This window comes from Passer montanus, unplaced genomic scaffold, assembly GCF_014805655.1.
Source record: "Passer montanus isolate IOZ18808 unplaced genomic scaffold, ASM1480565v1 scaffold7, whole genome shotgun sequence".
NCBI classification, from domain to species: domain Eukaryota; kingdom Metazoa; phylum Chordata; class Aves; order Passeriformes; family Passeridae; genus Passer; species Passer montanus.
In genome coordinates this window covers 3,574,162-3,594,825 of record NW_024372147.1, presented here as the reverse complement: position 1 = coordinate 3,594,825, position 20,664 = coordinate 3,574,162, and the positions used below count along the sequence as shown (strand labels likewise).

The window sequence follows — 20,664 nt, the reverse complement described above, 5'->3', positions numbered from 1 at the left end:
CTAATGAAAATTATTAGATTTTTTTCCATATCCCAGAGTCAATATCACACATTTTTCTGTATACTTTGTAATAAATATCAGTGGGAATTGGGTAAGTGACTCACCTTCATCTAAAGGAGCCTCTTCCTCCTCACAGGGAGATGGAAGGAGAGGCTGCAGAGGTTCCATGTTGATTATGAGTTGCTTGTTCAAGGAGGGAGAGCTGCGACTCTGGTTAATGCTCGTTCTAAAAGAATGGGGAAAACAGGGTCAGTTTGCTTACTGGAAATAACTGCAGTCCAATAGGTCTCATCTCAGAATCATTTTGCATAAATTATTAGCCCTTGAACTGTTGTAAAAAGCTCTACACATTGAATGCCGCTTTCAGCTGTGTTGTGTTGCATCCTCTACAGATGTAAACAGTTCAACATCTGAAGTGTGAGAGAGGTTTTGTGCTGGTTTAGCTCCTTTACACTGCCTGACTTCCTTTCGTCTCAGGCAGGATTTCAGTGTGTTGCTCCTCTCTACAATGCACAGCAAACACTAATATTTGGATTCAAGGAAGGGAAAAGTTGTTCCATTGCCTCCAGAACTGGATAAAGGATTTGTTACAGTTTGAGCACTGAGTATCAAAGGATAAAACAGGAACAGCTGTATCCCTGAGGTTTACAGATACAGAATGCTCTCACTCGTGCCCACGCGCCCCAGATGCTGCCTCTACACCATGCCTCCCAGCACTTACTCTGGTTTTCATTCTTGTCCTACTTCACTCTAAGAGGCTTTCCTGGAAGCAGGTGTTAAATATGTTCTGGAAAGTTGTAGGAATACTGCTGATTTTCTTCAGTCATGATGCCTATTAGCCTAAAAATGTATTACTGAGAGTATAAAAAGGCTCTTTTGAATATGTTATCTAGGATTTGCATGATACAGGCCTGAAGCAAGAGTCCTGCAGTAAATCTTCACCATTATATTATAAAATATTTACTTTGACAAAAGCAAAGATGAAATGGAAGAGTACCCTACTTAACTTCAAATGGTATATTGATACAGTGCTGAAGTTTCACAAAATGCATTTCACGTCTGCACAAAAGGCTTACCTTAAAATTCCACATGAACAAACGGAACAAAGAACCTATTGCAAGTCAGAAGATGGAACTGTGTGTTGCTGAAGGTTTAGGTAAACTTGGGACACAGGTGTACAACTCTTAACCCACACTACCTATCAGTAAATATTCTGTGGGAATAAACAAACTTTCTTACTCAATTGACATGATTTCTTGTGCCATAGCACATACCCAAAGAGAATTACATCCTCATGCATATTCTTTTATAATTATTGAGTTTAAATTTTCACTATCCACAGAGGGTTCTCACTCAGGTTATTATAATTATAGTCACTCTAACCCAATGGTAAATCCATAGGCTTTTTATGCAATCACTGAACCTTTGTTCTTGTTGTAAAAAGCTCTCAAACAACTCTCAAAATACAAGTTGTGCCTGGGAGCACCCATAGGCTTCTGCTCCATATTTATTTACAAAGATCTCTCCTTCAGGCATACTCTGGAAGAAGAACATGAAGTTATTCATTTTGTGCTTGGCAGAAGAACTTGCCACTGCATTAATCCTGCGTGACAACACACTCCAACAGATTTTCAGTACACAGCGCTGTAAGTGTAACATCCAAACACAGAGATACTGAGCAATTCCCCCTCTCAACTGCATCTTTCTTTCTTAATGCAACCATGGTACAACTGAATTGACTTTGAGGGTGAGAGGATGGGGAGGAAAAGCTTTATATAGATGTATAGATATATAGATATGTAGATGATATATAGATATATGTTTACATTCAATCAAATATTTTTTTCTGAATGTATGGCTTCTGAAAAGCCATCATTTCCTATCCCCAAATCCTCTTTCAGAAAGTAACTTTTTTTTAAAATGTGACTCTTTTTTTTAGCTGAACATTTTCTGTATTTTTTGCCTACTTGAGCTTTTAGAAGCTTCAGCTACCTCTGTCTCCCATTTCACAACCTGAGCTATAAAAGCACCCGAAATCATTATATTCCTTAGTCTTTCTAAGAAACTGAACTTGGAGCTTCCATAATATAATAATGCAAGCTTTGTAAGAAGGTTAATAATAGAAGAGATACATTGCTGTTTATGGATGTTAAATCCATATGATGTTGCTTTATAAACTTATTTGTTCTCTGATCTGCTTCTTTATGTACACTAAGTTTTAAATTATGTGTTTAAAATCCTTCTAAATATAGAAATCAAAGAAAAGCAAAATACAAGATAAAAAATAAATGTATGATAATCTTAGCCTGGAACAAAGACATCTCTTGGATAGTAGGCAATAAGCTATTTCCTAAAGTGAGCAACTATTCTCATTTAAAATGCATGAGTGTGCCCAAGTACTTTTTATTGCCTCAATGATGCATCTATATTCTGCCTTCTGTGTTATCATTTAACACATTCTAGACCTTCACTTACCTCATTTGAAAATGTAATCTGGAAAAACATGTTTGAAATCATGCCTGCATGGCCTAACTATTAATTACACATAGTGTGGCTGGACAACATATAATAAATATTTACTGCAAATATATTCCCATCTTTTAGTAAAAACAATCCACTTTTGTCTAAAAAATAGACAGAATAGCAATATTCAATTAAAAATAAACAAAGCATATTCCCCCCAAACACGAAATCTCAACAAAAAAAGGGAATATGGCTCTAGAATGTTCAGACTGTTAAGGAACCTGTTTTTAAAAATGGTTTCAAATTGTTTTAGTTTTCCCTGACGGCCTCTTCTTTTCTGAAGAGCTTTCTTCAGGTTCTTAAGTGTTTTTACTGTCACTACAATGAGTGGTAAGGACCTGAAAGCATTAGTTTGTTTGCAAGGTCTAGCAGCTTATTTCTTACAAGCCAAATTTTCCTCTAAAAAAAAAAGATTCTCTAATATTTTTTTCCTCTTTACTGAGTGAACATCATGTTTTTTAATCTGACTGCATTATGGAAAAACTGTGAAGTACACTTTGAAACATACCCATAAACATATACCAACCAAGAACTTTCAAAATCAAACAAAATCTAGGAATGAAATTAGAGTGTACTTTTCTGTCATGATATATAATAACAGCTTATGCCATAACACAAAAAATAAGAAAAGTTATCAATCTGACTGATTAGTTAAACTCAGCTTCAGAGCAGCACAGATTAGGTTCTCCTTTATAGGAGACATTTGTCTGAATTTTGTAGCGTTGTCAGATACATTTTTCCTAAGGCTTGCATGCGTAATTTTGGAAGTTCAGAATGACAACCATTGCACCTGACAGAAAGGAAGGCAAATATTTCTGTAGAAAGCAATAATCCTCCCTAGTCCTTAAACTTTAATACTGAATGTTGAGACATACCTGTGAACTTCAGGAGGTTCCCTCTGGATTTTAGAGCTTGCCTCCACAACCTCTTTGGCTACTTTTCCACTGCATTAAAAGATGAAATTAATATTCAAGTAAATACTAAGATACATGCAAAGAACTACATAAATGTAGACAATTAAGTTACATTAAAAGAAAATTAAAATAAGGGGGGGAAAACTGCAATTAAGTATATACATAATGTTCCAGAATAAAATTGTGCTGAATACTTGCCCACAAAGCTACCATAAAAAGGGTAACTTCTTGTAGTAGAACACTACAGGTTGAACTGCCTCTTTATCTCACACCTGGTTCAGAGCTGCCCAGCTGCAGGGGGCATAAAATCTCTGCACTGGCCACAGTGCACTTTACAGAAGCTGCGCCAAAAGTGGAGCTATCTGCCAGTGGAAATACTCTTGACAGAAGAGTCTGTGTGAAAACTCCTGCTTAATTTTTAAGTGATGCTAAAAAGGCAACAGGAAGGCTTTCAAATCTTGATGTCAGCTAGGCATGAACAGACCCTTCAGCAGTAACAGCCCTGAATTTGCCATGAGCAATTACTTACATTTGCTTACTTCCTGAAATGATTTACCATTAATAAGAAACAGCAAATACCCACCTATATCGAAATCTACTGCCTTTAAAAAATATCTTGCTGCTGGACATTGTCTTGATCTGACTGGACTTTGCATACCTTGAAAAAAAATAACAGAGGCTGTCACCTTTTCAAGGACATGATAAGCAAAAATGAACAAGGCAAACTACAAGCTTTGTTATTTTTATACCATAAAGTAATATTCAAAAAATGAGCTTTTCAACTTTTTTAAGGCCTTTATACAAGCTAGACAATGAAGCATACATAAATTTATTCAGACAGCACAGAATGACTGAACATGGAACAAGTGATTGTCATGAAAACAAGAAAATTAAATGCAGACACTTGCTGCATCTCTATGAATTTTCCTTCCCAGGACGAAGGAAAGACCATGGCATTTCAAAAGCTCTGGGACATGTGTCCTAACACCAGCTTGTTTGTGGGAAAATATGGCTATTTCTGCTTTTCCACTAGGAAAACAAAGCAATAATAAAGACAACAACTTGTCTCCTGAAGTAGGTGCTTCTCCAATATCTCTATTCAGTCAACTTCTTAGTAGCCTACATCATACCCTACTGCTTCTCTGTAATCAACAGGTACACAGCAACCTTTTATCTTTATATCAAAGACCATGGAAGAGCACCTGCCGTGCCATTTCCTTGATGTTCTCTTGAAAAAAAGGCAAATTGATTTTGTACAGAGTCTCTAATTCCCAGGCCCTAGCAAACAATTGTCCATTATTAGTATCTACTTGAATAATTGCAACAGTGACCCCTGTACCTGGATCAAGACACAACTAAAGTTCTGTTTTTGAAAACACATCATGTGATCATGACCTTCCCTTAAATTCCAAGACTCAAACTCTTTTAGAAAGAGGGTAGGACCAAATTTAATTAAGGCAAAGTATCAATGCTGTGAATTATTTACTCAGTCTATGTCTGGTTTAATCTTATTAGAATATCTTGTTGGTAATACATAGAACTTAAATGAGAATTACCTAATGCTGCTAAATAACAGCCCCCACTGTACAACTCTATTTCTCTGAAATGTGTGGAAACATTTACTCTTTCAAAACTACTATCTTAAGGCTTTACTTATAGATGGTTTTGGATTCAGTTCCATGTTTGAAGCATTATTGTTACTTTTGTGCACTCTGCATATTAAACATTACAATTTTCCAGTCTATTGTTAACATCCCTATCCGTTGAGTAACATTACCAATCTTCATTTTATTAAAGAAGTCTTCTTGAAAGACCCACCAAAATTGAAACAGGTGGGCATAACTTTCAGCAATCATTGTGAAGGAATAATTCCACTCCATAAAGTAATTTGGAAAGTAGAAAAATAGATGAGAGAAACAGCACTGAACACACCAAGGTGAGAGAAGAACAAGGGGAAGGAGATGCTCCAAGTATCGAAGCATATTCTACCAACGGAGAAAACTGGGAGGAAGGAGTCTGTCCCTCTGCAGCCAAATACAGAACAGATATCCTCAGTGCAGCCCATGGGAGATCCTGCAGCAGGCCAACATGCTCTGAAGGAAGCTGCAGCCCTTGGAGAGCTCACACATGAGCTGGCTCCAGGCAGGAAATGTGGCCCATGGAGAGGAGCACAAAATGCAGCAGGTATATCCTGGAGGACTGCGAGCCCATGGGAAGGGCCCATGCTTGAGGAGTTCATAAAGGAAATTGGAGTAGAGGAAGAGTGTAAGAAGGAAGGAGCAGCAGAGAGGAGCTGCAATCTCCATTCCCCATCTCCCTGAGCTGCTCAGGACAAGAAGGACATAAAAGAGTCAGAAATGAAGGAGTAAAGGTGATCCTGGAATGAAATAGGGGAAGGGTGGTTTTAGTTCTGTCTCTGTTGACAAATTAAAATAGAGTGAAAAGGTTAAAAGGAAATTAAATTAAGCTTCTCCAATTCAAATCTGTTTTCCCTGTGACAGTAATTGTTAAGCAATCCCTCTATCTTTATCCTAAGCTATAGGCTATTTTATCATACCTTTTCCTCTTGACCTGCTGAGTAGAGGGAGTGAAAGAGCAGCATCTGGCATTTAGCCAAGATTAAACCCCGTAAACCATATATTTATGACCCAAATAGTTAATATTACAGCCATTTCACAACAAGAGCAAAGAGGTGGTATTCCTGTGAATCTCCCTGAGACATTTTTACGTTGAGCTGATTTCTACTCAAAGAAAGTAATTTGTCTTCTTTAGGGGGAAATTATCTCCTATTCCCTATTTATTTCTTGTAATATGAAATGAAATTACTCAAACACCATGCAGCATTTTCCTACTTAAATCTACTTACAACAGAAACTGTTTCCAGATAAACTTCAAATTAGTCTTTATTAATAGACTATATTTAGTCTTGATGTAGTCTCAAGCACAGTAAATGTTGATACAGAGAATTAACCAATGCATTTTGCCAGATCCTATTTCCTGTTTCTTTTTCCTATTCCAATTGAATATATCAGTTGGATAGATTATATATTATTGTATCACTGTTGAAATTAAAGAGTCTCTTCTCAAAATTAAAGCAGGTCATTAACATTCAGGTTAGAAGATACATTTTTCCTACTTTTTTATTTACCCTTACAGCAGCCCCCTAGTGTGGCTATGTGCCAACACAGAAACAGTAATATTTATAAAATATGTCAGAGGCTGTAAGGAAACACTAAGTAGCAAGAATAAAAGCTACATGCCTAGAAGGAAGCCTCAATAAACTGATCTAACAAAGTCAATGGAGGGCAGAAAGAATGCAAGGAGTTTTTAATAAGGAATTATTAATAGGCTCTCTTTCAGAGAATAGCTACTACTTTTTTTTTTTTGGTCACTTTACAGGCTTTTTATGTATAACAAGATCACAGGTATCTTTCAAAATGTATCTAAGAATATTTTCTTTTCTTCCCTAAATCATTAAAGAGAACTGTTTATTTTTCAATCTACTCTTACTAAGCCTTGAATTTCAAGTGAGAGAACAATTACCTCCTGGCAGAAGAAGCCAGAGAATCAAGCATGACAGATTTTTTTTTCTTTCATTCTCAAGATATTCTGCAGCTGGGCTAAGATTAACAGCTATGTTCCCAGACACAAGTGCAGTACTCTGTCCATTCAATATCTCACTACAGAGCAGCAAAAGCATTGTGCTGGAGCCAAAACCCTCCTGTCTCATTTGGATTTTAAATGATTTTTAATACTGGCTTGAAGTGAAATAATATTCCCCATTAACTTGCGTATTTTCTGTTTACATTTTGCCTTCTCTTGGAAAAATGGAACATTTCACAATGAACTATCTTTCACTCACTTTTTTCTTTACTTTTAGTATAGATAATGACTATAGATAATAGTGTACATACTTGTAAAAAGCCTGGTTCTCCACCCCACACTTCCAAAGATGCTTGCAGGCTGCTGGTGTAGAGGTATGGAATGACAGCACAGCCTTCTTCTAAATGCAAGGAAAAGAAAGCCAATGAAAGCAGTGAAAATGCTGAATTCTCAATGACTGAAATAGCTCTACCTGATGGCATCACCTTTAACCAGATACACTGAAGACCAAGTTTTCCTGTATAGTGTAAATCTGTGGTTCACCCACAAATGCACAATCCCTACATAGCTGGTATTTAAACTGATCAGGCAATTTTTTCAGAGAAAAGGAGATGCTTCAAAGGGGGAAGGAAGAGCATATGTACAAGTGGCCTTTAAAACAACCGTGTAACTGGACAAAATGAAATGAGGGAAATCTCTGTGTTCAACATTCTACATCACACAGCTGCTGCCCTACTTACCACCCACCTCTCCCTCCTCTCTGCCATTTGATGTCCTTCCATCAAAATCCCCTTGCAACAACACAAACAGTCTTGATACCTCTGGCATTATTTCCTTCCTTTTTTTTTTCCCCACCTCCATTCAAAACCATAACCTTAGGATATATCACTCTGATCTAGGGAAAGAGCTGATTATAACATGCTGAAGGCAAAAGTCTCTAGGATTTCAATGACAACAGCTCAGTGATAGGATCCTAATTACATCAGACACACTCTAACATTTTCAGCTTACCAAGATTTGAGGATGGGATTGTAATTATCAAAAAAAACACCTCACATTGATCCAGGTGGCAATGCTTACTTGAATTTGCAATTCATATACACACATGTTCTATACTTTAGAGTGAGTGAGTACAGCTTTAGCACCTAAAAATAAATTAAAGCTTGACTCCAAAGACATCCAAAACCATGAACAATCCACATAGCACAGCATGAATATTAAGTGAGAAATAGCTCAACACTTTGCAAATTAGACATTTTTTCAAAAATTACGCACATTCATTTATAGTCTCTATTTTAACTAAACTATTAAGGATATTAAGTAAAATTATTGATTATTTAGTAGTTTGTTTATTAATATGTAACATCTTATACTATCTTAAATACAGAAGTTCTGTAAAAATATTAAACACTACCTCTTTCTGAGCTCCAAACACATAAAATGTCTTCCCTTCAAATTTCAGTTTATAGACATCACACCTAGAAAGAGAAAAAATATTTAAGTATAGGAAAAAAAAAATAGATCTACAAGTAAAAAAAGTAACTAGCATGTAACTTTTCCTGATTAACAAAGTCAAGCAGGCAATCAAATTACAAAAGCCCTCTATGGGCCTTACAAGATTTAGGATAAAATTTTTTAATAGTTTGATTTTTTTTAGAAAACATAAGCCCAGAGTATTACTTTTACCTCCTTATGTACCTTCAAAGAATTAGCTTTGTCTGCTGGAAAGTGAAGAGGAAATTAAAGGTAGACAGAAGCTTATATTTATATTCTATTTATGGCACAGTTTGTAATTCCTCTTACATATTAAAATCTTACAATGTCTGTTGTAATTAAACTGAGGGAAAGATAATATTATTTTCTCTATACTTATTTATCTGAGGCTTCATATCACATGTCTTAGTAAAAGACTACTTATTAAAGAACACAACAAGAAGAAAAAGATAATGTTTAGCAGCATTTGTTATAGACAGGCTTTTTGAGTTGCAAAATCTATATCAAAATTTAATTTAATCAAGGTCAAGTGCTCAATCTTCATATGGAATAACAGTGAACCATAAAAAGGCAATGTCATACCTCTGTTTAAATTGTAATGGAAATTTTGTCATTACCAGAGTTTAAATGGAGCCACTGCTGTTTTTGATAAATTTCCCAAAGAGTTTTGGATGTCAGAGTTGAAACAGGAATAATCTTGGAGGCAAGGACAATGCTATACCTGAAACTTTATAACAAGTGTTTTCCTTTTACATGAGAAAACAAAAAAAAAAACATTGATAAAAGTTTTATATTGAAAAGAAAATCTCAAACACGAATTTGGGGTTTTATAATGTAGTGAAAATTTCAGCTAAAATTAGTTACATCTACTACCACTCACTTCAAGACCTATGAAATGGAAGAAGCAGTACACAGTGTTCAGATAAAACTCACCAGACTGACCTTCCAGTCTCTACTGTAACACTGACTTTATTGGCCTCTCCTCCATCACTGCTTTATTTTTTATCTGGTTGACATATTAATGCACTTAATAAGTATGCCTAGATCGCCCAGAGGATGCATTATCCTCAAGTAACATGAGAAGCTAAAAGCTGTGAGATTCATTTCCCACAGTATGGTGGGCACAGGCTTGGCGAGTGCTCCTCTCTCCTCAGTGTGCTGTAGACTGACATTACTGTTGTTTTCCTGTGCCAAAACCACAAACCACTGAAGTACTGTGACCATGGGTACCTGCAATTAACCCTGGGGAAACTGTACTGCAAATCCACTTTTGATAGGTGTATCCCCAGAGCTCCATATAGAACTCAATTGTACAGACAGGACAATGCTGATTTTACACTTCTGAGGATTTCAGGTTATTGAACATTCAGGGAAGTTTCTACAGATATGCAGCAAGGAGCCCAGTTTCACCTTTTTCCACCTTCTGCCTGTCTTGATCCCACAAGACAGGCTGAAAGCTCAGAGATAGAACAGTCACAACTGTTGTTGGCATGCACGTAGCAGCAGGGCTAAAATGAGATTATCAGTGTCTAAGCATGACTGGTCACTTTTCACCACGCTGCTGAGGGTGTGGCCAGCTGCTCTTAACATCATCTGCAGGAGCTCAGTTTTACCTCTTCCCCAAATGTGGCTGAGTGAGGCTAACAAATTAGGTAAGTCCAGGAGTTCAAATAAATCAAAGCCAGACTAATCAAGGACAATTGTATAAGTGCCCATTTCTTTTAAAAAGATGCTACAAAAAAAAATTCAAATGCATTCTCACCTCTACCTCCTCTGTTTACTGAATAAGCTCTTTTATGGTTTCAAATTGAGGGCAACTAAATGAGGAAATTGTAATATTTCCAAAAGTCAAATAAAGATTAAGGTGGACTCTCTGCCAGTAAACCTCACTTGTGATTTACAGATAGCTGAAAAATCAACTTATTCAGTTTCAGCATTTGTAAATTATGTTGACTAATGAACTCTGTGGAATAATTTTCTTTGGGAAAATTGTTGTTGTGTTGTTATTGTTGCAGTTGTAGTTGTTGCTATCTAAAGTCCTTTAAAACAGAAACATAATGGGGCAGGAAAGGTAATATTCACATGGTTCTCCTTAAAGACAACAAATGTAGGTGAAGATGGTAGGAAGAGAAGACACAGGAGAAAATATGCTTATTTATTGAAATATTCTTATCTTATAAAATATCATATGCTTACCATTTTAATAAATGAATTCTTTTATTCCCCTGGAAAACTACAAATCCTGCAGCTGTGAATCCTAAAAATGTAGTTGTCCCAAATGAGTCCTTGAAAGAGAAAAAGAAACATAACATAACTTTCCCCTCATCCAATGAGGTATTTCTTACTGATTTTTTACTGATAGCATGAATTTTTACTCCATTCTAGGTTACCTTTATTTTATTTTCCTCTTCAAAACAAATTTTGCCTTCAAAATATACACTTCTAAAGAAAAGGACAGCCCTTGAAATAAAGACCTCATTTATTTCTAGGCATGTGAGTAACAATATCTTATGGGTTGTTTCCATCTACATGTAGCTGATTACAGCAGGGACTCCTTAGGGTAGACTTACTAAATGAATTAAAAATGTACTTCTGTGTATGTCCAATTCTTAGAAGGAGGACTAACTACAAACCAGGGATTCATATCTGCTTCAACATGTATATTTTTTAAGATTTCACAATACACTGTTCCTCTGCAAGGTGTCATGTTGGAAATACTACTTACTGACAGCATTTACTAATATAAGCTTCTGTTTTGTTCTCATGTACTCTTTCAGTACGAAACAGAAGAAATAGTGGTGCTTGCCTTTCCAGTTGAAAAGAAAATTTTTGAAATATAGCTCCACTATAAAAGTTCTGGCTTATCATTTTTGCTAAATGAATGAGATGAATTTTGTATTAACTGGATTTTCTGTCCATCCAAAGTTCCATATCCTCATCTTGATAAAGGTAATCAACTTTATTATGCCTTATGTCTTAACACCAAAGTAAGGGGGAACAGAAACAGGGATGGTTCTGGAGCAGCAGCCATAGCCCTGAAAGGAGCATGTCATAAGGAGCCTGTGAAGAACCTTGCTTTGGGGTTCACTTCCAGAAGACAGACAAATTTTCCTTGGGCATGGGTGAAGAACCTCTGATTGGCCCTCACACTACAAGCCCTGCCACTCAGGTGAAGAAGTAATTCTGAGCCAGTTATGCCTCAGTTTCTGGGATGCCTTTTGAAAATCTGCAGTATAATTTCAAAGTAAAGTTTACTATATCACTGACTTCATTAAGCTCTGAGCTCAACCCTGTCTTTCACACAGGAGCACCATTCCTAACAAAGTATATACAAAATCTTATGCAGTTTTGTGTTAGAGCTGACTGCTTAAGGATGATCTCCACCAGAACAGCTAACTAAAACAGTACTGCTGTCCAGCAGAGGAGATAATACATAGGTCAAAGCGAAAACACCAGTTAAAACACAAAGCAGGTCACTTTAAAAATAAACACCTCAGATGATACAGATGCAATCAAGTAATTAAAAATGCATGCATACAAGATAATCAGAACTGGTAATTAACATCACCATCTTACCAAGGACCACAAAATAACAAAATGGGAAGTGGGAATGGGAAGCGGGTTTTCTTCCTTGTACCTTTGGCTTGCTCTTCTTACTAAGATTAGCATATTTTGATGGTGTTTGAAAAACTGATCTGCCATAGACTATCAATGTTCTGCATTTTCTTATCAAAATAATGGTGAATCCTGAAAATTTTGGCAGACAAAAAATATTTCATACCTGTTGTAATTAAAAGAAACCTTTGCAGTAAATGCTAAGAAATTATGGACTATTATTAGAGCTTATGCCATTACAATCTCCTAAATACTCCTGTGATGTTCTTCTGCTTCCTCTGGAGAGGCCCATTTTTGACTGATGCACCAATGTTAGCCAGTCAGTGTTCTTCCAAGGCAAGGCCTAAGCACAATATGTAGTTCCAGGGCAGCTTTTTTAGAAATTGCTCCCTATTTGTGCCTGGATAAAAACCAGAGCTAAATTAATTCCATTACTGTCTTTTAACTAAATGTTAGCAAAAATCATGTTTTATTAAAAGTTAGTAAAAAGAACTGTTACCTTGCAAGGATGAGGATCAACACCATAAGTTTCCAAAGAATTTGCTTTAAGAAGCAAGTTAAATTCAGCAACAGCTGGGCTCTGACCTCTGAAATTACAAAAGAAAAAGGAGTTTGACAACAAAAAGAAATAGGAGAAAAATACTTATTGACTGGAGAATTTAAATGCCTAGAGATAGAGGAAAGGAAAGATTTTACTGACATTGAAACTATTTCAACAATGTTTGGTTTGTAATCAAAAGAAAACTTTTCATATAATTTCTTCTGCTGAATTGTACAGTGCCTGATGTTTTCAGGTAAAATCTGACGATTTTTATAAATCCTGAGATAACAACAGCAGAGTTATCTCCTATTTTGAAAGTATTTCTTGTCTTTTGATATACCCTCATGTCAGCCTGATTATGAAATAAACCTCAGCATCTTTTTTCCACAAACTCTTGCTCCCCATTTCATTTAAAAGGATTGTGCAGATTAACAAACATTCCTTCCAGTGCAAGGTATAAACACAGCAATCATATTACACTGCCTACTCAGATGTATGTATAATTATAGCAGTGCCTGCTACCAACATGATAGCTCAGAATCTGTCAGCATTTCCATTTATACATCCCTATTTTTAGGATGTCTATAACCAACAATGAATATACACTAAAGCCTGAAACATGACAGGAAGACTTGGGGTGTAGAGTAAGTTTCATATGATATCTGGTAAGTACTGCCATTACAAGCTCTAACACAGATTTTCAATGTCCATTTGAAAGTGAACTGTTTCAAGTATTATATAACTGTATCTGTATGACTAGAGTACATGATTTTGAAAGATAATATGGTTTTATGATAATGAATGGTGCCTAGGACCTTTAGAAAGCCAGACCTCATAAATACTTTCCATGCAAGTAATTAAAAAAAAAAAGTAAAATAAAAATAAAAATAAAAAAACAAGAGCCATAAAAAAAAATTTCAAGAAGCATAGTGATGGTCATACTTTATTCTGCCCCTGAATTTTTTTGGGAGTCTAGCCTCTCACCGCGAATTGTACATAGGAATTGACATTTAATACTTCACTGTATTTTGTAGCATAATTTCTCTGAAAGCCTGTTACTCCCCATCAGGTAGAAACCAACAAGTATTGACATATGATATCCAGCATCTGACCTAAAGTTTAGTTTAATAATTAAAAGAACATCTAGCATGCTTGTGGACATCCTGTTTTAAACATAACAGGATGATGACCTGTGGCAATGTAAGTATCAATAACCATTTCTGTAACAAAGTTCTAAAATTGCTCATTTTTACTTCACTGTTTATCATCTCCTAGTCAACCCCATGATATTTCTTGAGATTCTTCAAGATTTATTTGACACTACACAACCTTCACTTTATTTCAGACCACATTTTTGTGGATCTTTTCCTTCTAAATTAAAAAATATATATTAGAGAAAAAGTGGCCTCCTTTGTCTTTCCTGTTTCAGTCTCTTTTCTCACCACTTGCCAGTGAGAAGAGCATGTATTAAGTGGAACACCAAAAATTACAAATGTGTATTTACACAGCTAATAGTTAAGGAGAAAGCAGCACAAAAGCAGCAATCAAAACAAAAATGCTTATTTTTTCACTCGGTTTTTTGGTAGCTCTACTAAGCTTTTGCTCCATTTTAAATACTACTGAATCACAACTTTATATGCCATCACAACTGTAAGACCATAAATGACCATAAAATACAACAATTTTATTTCATGTACCAGTCAACTGCATTTGATATAAGTAATTGACTAGTTTGACCTAAATTTCTTTGAATAGGTATGTTGCAAAGTGAAAAGCCAAATGAATAGTTTGGTTGCTTATTAAATATTGGGACTTACAAATACAAAGGATTACAAAATGCATTTTTTAATCCATCTCCATTTGCTGGTACAAAGTCAATCTTCTGATTTCAGTGGACCAAAAAGTGACAAGTAGTTTGCAACAAGGCCGTTTGGGGAGTTGGCATATTGAAATGGGGAAAAAACCTTAACTTGCTATTACTATTAAAGAGACATTAAAGAAAGTATTATCAGGCTCCCCTCACATACAGCCTTTGCAACTATGACGATTTTGTGTGCATCAAGTGAAACAAGCTGTGGTATTTGGGGAAAAAAAAGCAGAAGACATGGGCAAATTTGATCTTATCTGATTACAGACTAATCAAATGGCTACAATGCAAAGCCTTAAAAGAACATCACACAAAGCACAAGAGTCAAGGACAGTATCAAATAAAAAAATCCTCATTAATCTCTTATCAAAGGATTATCTTTTAAGCCGTGATAATATGCTTTTTTGTGTGTAACTTAGTAATGAAATTTTTCTTAGTAAATAAAAATATAACTGTAACAAATCCTTTCAGCAAAGTCAACTTTTTTTTACCAATCACTGTTCTAACATTAGGTATGCCTTGGCTGAACAGCCCTTAAACTTTCTATATACAACAAACAGCCCTCCACAAGAATTTATAGTGTACTCACGTATGCAAGTGTTTTACAGTGGAAAAATGGGGAATATTTAGGCAATACATATTTGCTTTGGAACTCAGTACTCTCAGGAATTTCAGGTCTCAGAGCATTTGTTGCTCTTGACCTTATTTTTCAGTATTAATTCAGCATTAAGGGAAAGATATATTCTCTTTCTATATGTTGCAGGCACTACAGCATCCATCTGTCACATGGCAAAGATATTGAACAGGAACAAAAAAAAAAACAAACCTACTATTCAGAAAAGTTTCTGCATACCATACAAATGATAAAAAGCCGATTATTGGTGAAATTAGAGTTCCACAGCCACTAGCTGTGGAATTCATTATTCAACCTCTAGAAATCAATCAATCCAAAAGCTACTAATGAAATTTTAATGAAACAAATACTTCAATAGAACACTGAGATGTATGCAACACACTCTGTTTTAACTTCAGGCTCATGAGAAGTATGCACTAGAGGATGTAAAAGCTCTTTTTATTGCCCAAAGGTCAAGGAAGCTCAACAGGGAGTAACTTCCAGGGTGTGTCACAGTGGTGGTTTACTTCCTTCACTCACTGCCCATACCAATTCATTCCCATACCCCTTCATACCTTTCCTTTGAGGTATGTATCTGTTACACACTAAAGTTATACATCTTAGTGCAAGTTAGGGATGAAATAGCACAGGATTGAGCATTAACTCCTTTTGACAAAGAAGACCATGTAGCAAAAACAGCAAAGAAAAAGCATTTTCAATGCTATTCTCATCCCCTTGGTTCCTGAGTGCCATTAGTGAGGTAATTTGATTCATCTCCTCTGATTTTCTTACTGACTTATAAAGTGCTGTGAGATACTAGTGTTAATAAACTAGTAATAATAACAATTACAGTACACCCTTTTGCCTCATCTCTATGTCAAGAAAATGTACTTGCTGCAGAGTAGAATAGCCATATTTCCTAGCGTATTTCCCATCTATGTTTAATTTCTGGACATTTGCAGTTAGTATTAATGTCTTTTAAGAAAACAACACATAAATATGTGCATAATGGTCTGGCCTCTAGAGACATTACATATTCACCTCCATGCAAACCAGAGACACCAGCCATGATGCTTTAAACAACACAGGCTCAGTCTCCATCAGCCACTCTGCTCTGCCCTGCAATCTTGGAGATATTTCACTGCGATCTCAGGAGAGACAACAGTAACAACTTCAAGAAGGATATTCTCCTATTAAATATTCTTGCTGTTATATCCCACATCTTGTAGAGAGCATCTCTCAGCAGAACTGAGTTACCCGGTGTTCCTTTTAACCTAAAGTAATGCTAGAGCTCTGCTGAAGCATCAGCACACTTAGCTGCACTGTACACTGAACACAGAATTGATTACCACATGAGTAAGTTTTTCCTGTTGAATCTTTAAATCTTTTTACACATAGCTGAGACTCCAATTGTTATAAAATTAAAGTGCTAATGGTCTTGATCAACTTTTACATTAAGCTCATAATATTTTGGCAGATAGTGGAGATATTTTAAAATAAAGTCTTTTTTGCTACTATTTTTAGTCACAATAATGGTGCTATGTGGAATTGGAATAAACCTGCTGTGATTGCTAGTATTTTAGTTGTAGTGGAAAGAATAGCACAGTGGTGATGATAATCTCAAAGAGAAGCACTAAATGATGACGCTGGTAAATGAAATTGCACTGTAGGCTGTAGTTCAGTTTACCAGAATAATAAGGCCAGCATCAGCACATTGCCCAAGCAGCAGTGCAGCTCCCCAGGAGCTGCCCAATCTGGCACTGGCACCAGAAAGGCTTTAAATGAGTCTGTATATGGAAAGAAACATTATCATCTAGGAAGTCAATGAATTGCTGAAGATTGCTGAAATATACTAAACTTAGAAAGCTGCAGAACACTTAAATATCAATTTTAACTTTTACTGCAAAGCTGTTTTTCTCTCAGACAGATAAAATCCCAGTAAAACCCAAATAACCACTTTAAAGCAATAATCAAACTCTTTTACCAGGTCTATTAAATGCACACATGCTGTGATGGTATGTGTCACTTACATAACTCCTTCTACCAGAACATTTCAAATTTCTTGTGCAGCTTCAGGGATCAGACTGAGATGGTGTTTCTGAAGCCTGTGTTCAGACATTTGTATTTCAGCTTTACTTCATAAATTGATGCAGTGACACAGACAGCTTTAAGTGCATTCAAAGACAGGACACATTTGCAGAAGAGATGCAGTTATAAAAACCCCATGTATTGATATATTTTTTTCAGTTTTCCAAAAGAGAATGGGAAAGACAACACTTGTCTGTGAAGTTCCTTTCTCTAGATTACTGTTACAGCTGCCTCTTCCACTAAATTCCCACTCAGGGAAAGCTGTGTCTCACCATAGAGCTTCTGGAAATATTCTCTGTACCACGCAAACATTAAGCGAACAAAAAAATATCTTGCCCTTACTATTTTCTAGTTAGTGAAACCACAATTACAAGAACAGTTCCTTGATTTGAATTGGTTTTAAGCACACTTCTGTCAGAAGAAATACGGTTTAGAAGGAAAAAGCTTTGAGGAAATCAGCACACATGGAATGCTTCAGGGAAAAGACTAGGTGACTGTACTCCAACCACCTCTCTGATTTATCCAGATTACAACTGATAAGAATACTGGAGTGAAAACACTGGGAAAATGTAGCAGAATAGAAACAAATTATTCACCTATTATACCACACACAGTGATGTTTTGATACTTAGAGAATTAGTGATAGCGGCCAACATATGGCCTAATAGATAAATTTAAATTACTTCACTGGGAAACTCAGGCAGCATGTGATATCAAACCTGAAATGAAGAACACACTGGACTCAGCCCTCCAAAGCCCTCAGTATATTTTGTATAACCAGGATCTAAAAAGACTTTGGGCCCTGAGGCCTGGGAGGCACTTATCCCTGCAGTAGCCCAAGCCCTGCTCTGTTCCAGACATCCTGCTCAGCTCCACATAAACTTCAACAGATCCTTGATCCCCAGAAACATGGCTTTTGACTCCTGTAACATGACTTGCAAGTTTTGGAGCATACTGTCTGTCCTTCCAATTGAATTCCCATACTGTGTACGAGGCTGTTAGATATCAAAGTGATTAATGTACTACTAGAAGCTAAATTTAAAGTGTACATGAGTGGGCTACCAGCACTATCCATAAAACCATATAATATGCACTGTTAATTGTGTGAAGCACTTAAATGAAACAAATCCACCTTATTTTGGACTAGCTAAATCAAAATTTAGTTTTATGTATGCTGAATTTCAATGTATACAGCATGCAAGAAGTTGTTTAATCTTGAATTAAAGTATATTAACACCCACAAAGAAAAGTATTTTCTAGCAACCATTGCCAAGTCTTTTAGGATATTACTCAGATAATATTACTCCCAGATATTACTCAGACAATAACATTTATAGTTATGCTTGCCAGTGGCTCCACTGACAGCTGCACAAGAGCTGGAGAGCCACATCGGTGGAGACTGGGATATACTGTGCTCCTGCTGGCACCAGTGTAAAAGCCACATGGGAGCTGATGGGATGGCTAAGGGAACACAGTAAGAGTCAAAGGAGCACAGGAAATTGAAATGTGCTTAAATCCTTACTGAGTAGTTGCAATGTAGATGATGCAGCAAAGGATAAAAGTGTTATATGCCTTTCAAAACAAATTTAAACAACACGCCTCATTTAGCTTGGATCAAAGACAAGCAGTAATTTGCTACTCTGATTTTCAAGAAAATACTCCCTTTATCTTAACATTTTAAATGGTTTTTGAGATCGTTATTATCAGAAGATAGCAGTGATTTCATACCCTCAGAGGAAAATTTTCTTCTCCCAAAAGACAGTCTTTCACATGTGATTCCTGCAAAGCATTTGATACACACAGTAGAGACAAAAGCCTATTCAGTGACACCCAGGTATCTTGAGTCTGCATCCCCATTGGCCATCCAAGGCAATAAAAACCCCATACATTTACCTATATGAGTTTAGCATTGAAAACAGGCATTTGAACAGGTCATGTAACTGAAAAAGTAAACATTTGTGGAGGACTTTCAGGTAAATTCAAGGCTTTTTACATAACATTTCCATAAATATGTGGTGTAATATTTCATATCAGAACTAAAAATGGAATACTAGTTTTCAGATGGCATATAAAAATACGTGACATTCAACTAGTGAGTTCTTTTTAAAAAAGGAAAAAAACAAAGACTCCCACTCCCCTCCCACAAAACCACCCAAAAACCAAACAAAAAAAAAATCAGAAGAAAAACTCTACCAAAACATTAGTCCTGTAAACATAAATTCCCTTGTTAGGGACGTATGCCAATATTTCCTTTAGAAATCTCTGTATTTTCTGGTGCTTAGCCTCTGGGAGCTCTGGCTGAAAGGTATCTTTAAAACTAAGGAACTTTATCAGACTAAAAACTCTGTTAAAAGACATAAGACCTGATATCAAGTTCATTAGAAGGTATTTTTTTCTTCTGTGTTTTATCGTGTTCTCTAGCTCCCTCTCTCTTAATGAGGAAAGAATAGTTAATTAAAATTCACAAGACAACCACAACTCAACAAACGTGCCACGAATTTCTGTCACATTTATATTTTTGCAATTAAGTGCAACAGAAAATCACACAATGGATTATATTTTGTTAAACCCAGTGATGATCTCATAGCCAAAACCAATACGAAATAATGATACCCTGTCATACATCTGCTTTAAGTAATTAAAAAAGGCTTCTAAATAACACTGAATGAGTCACTGGAAGCTGGCACAGCACTCTATTGTTACTTCTGAGACACTCCCCTCTTGAGCTTCATGGTCTTTTCTAAAGCTAAACTCTTCCGTCTTTCTGTAGGACAAAAGAAAAGGTGGGACCAATGAACAGTTTTTAAGGATGTTGGCACAGGATTCAGAGAAGATCTGGCCTCTTCCAAGCCCCAGGGCTTTGGTGATATGGGAGCCTACTGCTGGAGAGAGATGTCATCATCTTTGTTTGTTTACACATGTGACAAAAACAAAGAATCTGGCTCACAGAGCTGAAACTGAGAGGTTACAATTCTGAAGGCAGATGAATGGCAGCTGGATTAAAACGGCTCTCAGTCTCTAACATGTCACTCGAGTATCTTGTATGAAAAGACCTGAGGGATTCCTTGCAACTCTTAAAAATACTCACTGAACAGCACAATATTAATTGTTATCAGAAAATTTGACTTGCTGAAGAATGCAATGAAACACATGTGCTAATCAATGCCAGAGAGAAGCCCATTTTTTCCTATAATTTTTTTCCAGATAGTTATATTGAAATCTGATAATCTAGCACTGGAACTATCTCTATATACTTCATTATATGTCAGATATGTTTTATTAATTTGTACTTCTAGAATAGAGATCCATGGAATTAAATACCCATAAAAAGGTAAAACTTCCATGACTAGCAAATGTCTTATGTAAAAAATGTCAGAGGAAGATCAGTTTGGGGAAGACAAAGAGC

General features: G+C 36.1%; 1 protein-coding gene across 2 annotated transcripts in view; it reads right to left on the bottom strand.

Moving 5' to 3' along the window:
* Positions 1-20,664, bottom strand: part of FRMD3 (FERM domain containing 3) — a 132,104-nt gene that overhangs the window by 13,089 nt on the left and 98,351 nt on the right. For both annotated transcript variants that reach the window (XM_039729970.1, XM_039729969.1), the window contains exons 7-13: positions 12,649-12,736; positions 10,731-10,819; positions 8,455-8,518; positions 7,352-7,440; positions 4,021-4,095; positions 3,399-3,467; positions 105-226 (exon numbers count right to left, since the gene is read on the bottom strand). In XM_039729970.1, coding sequence (XP_039585904.1) covers positions 105-226; positions 3,399-3,467; positions 4,021-4,095; positions 7,352-7,440; positions 8,455-8,518; positions 10,731-10,819; positions 12,649-12,736 — 596 coding nt within the window. The remainder of the gene's footprint in view (positions 1-104; positions 227-3,398; positions 3,468-4,020; positions 4,096-7,351; positions 7,441-8,454; positions 8,519-10,730; positions 10,820-12,648; positions 12,737-20,664) is intronic.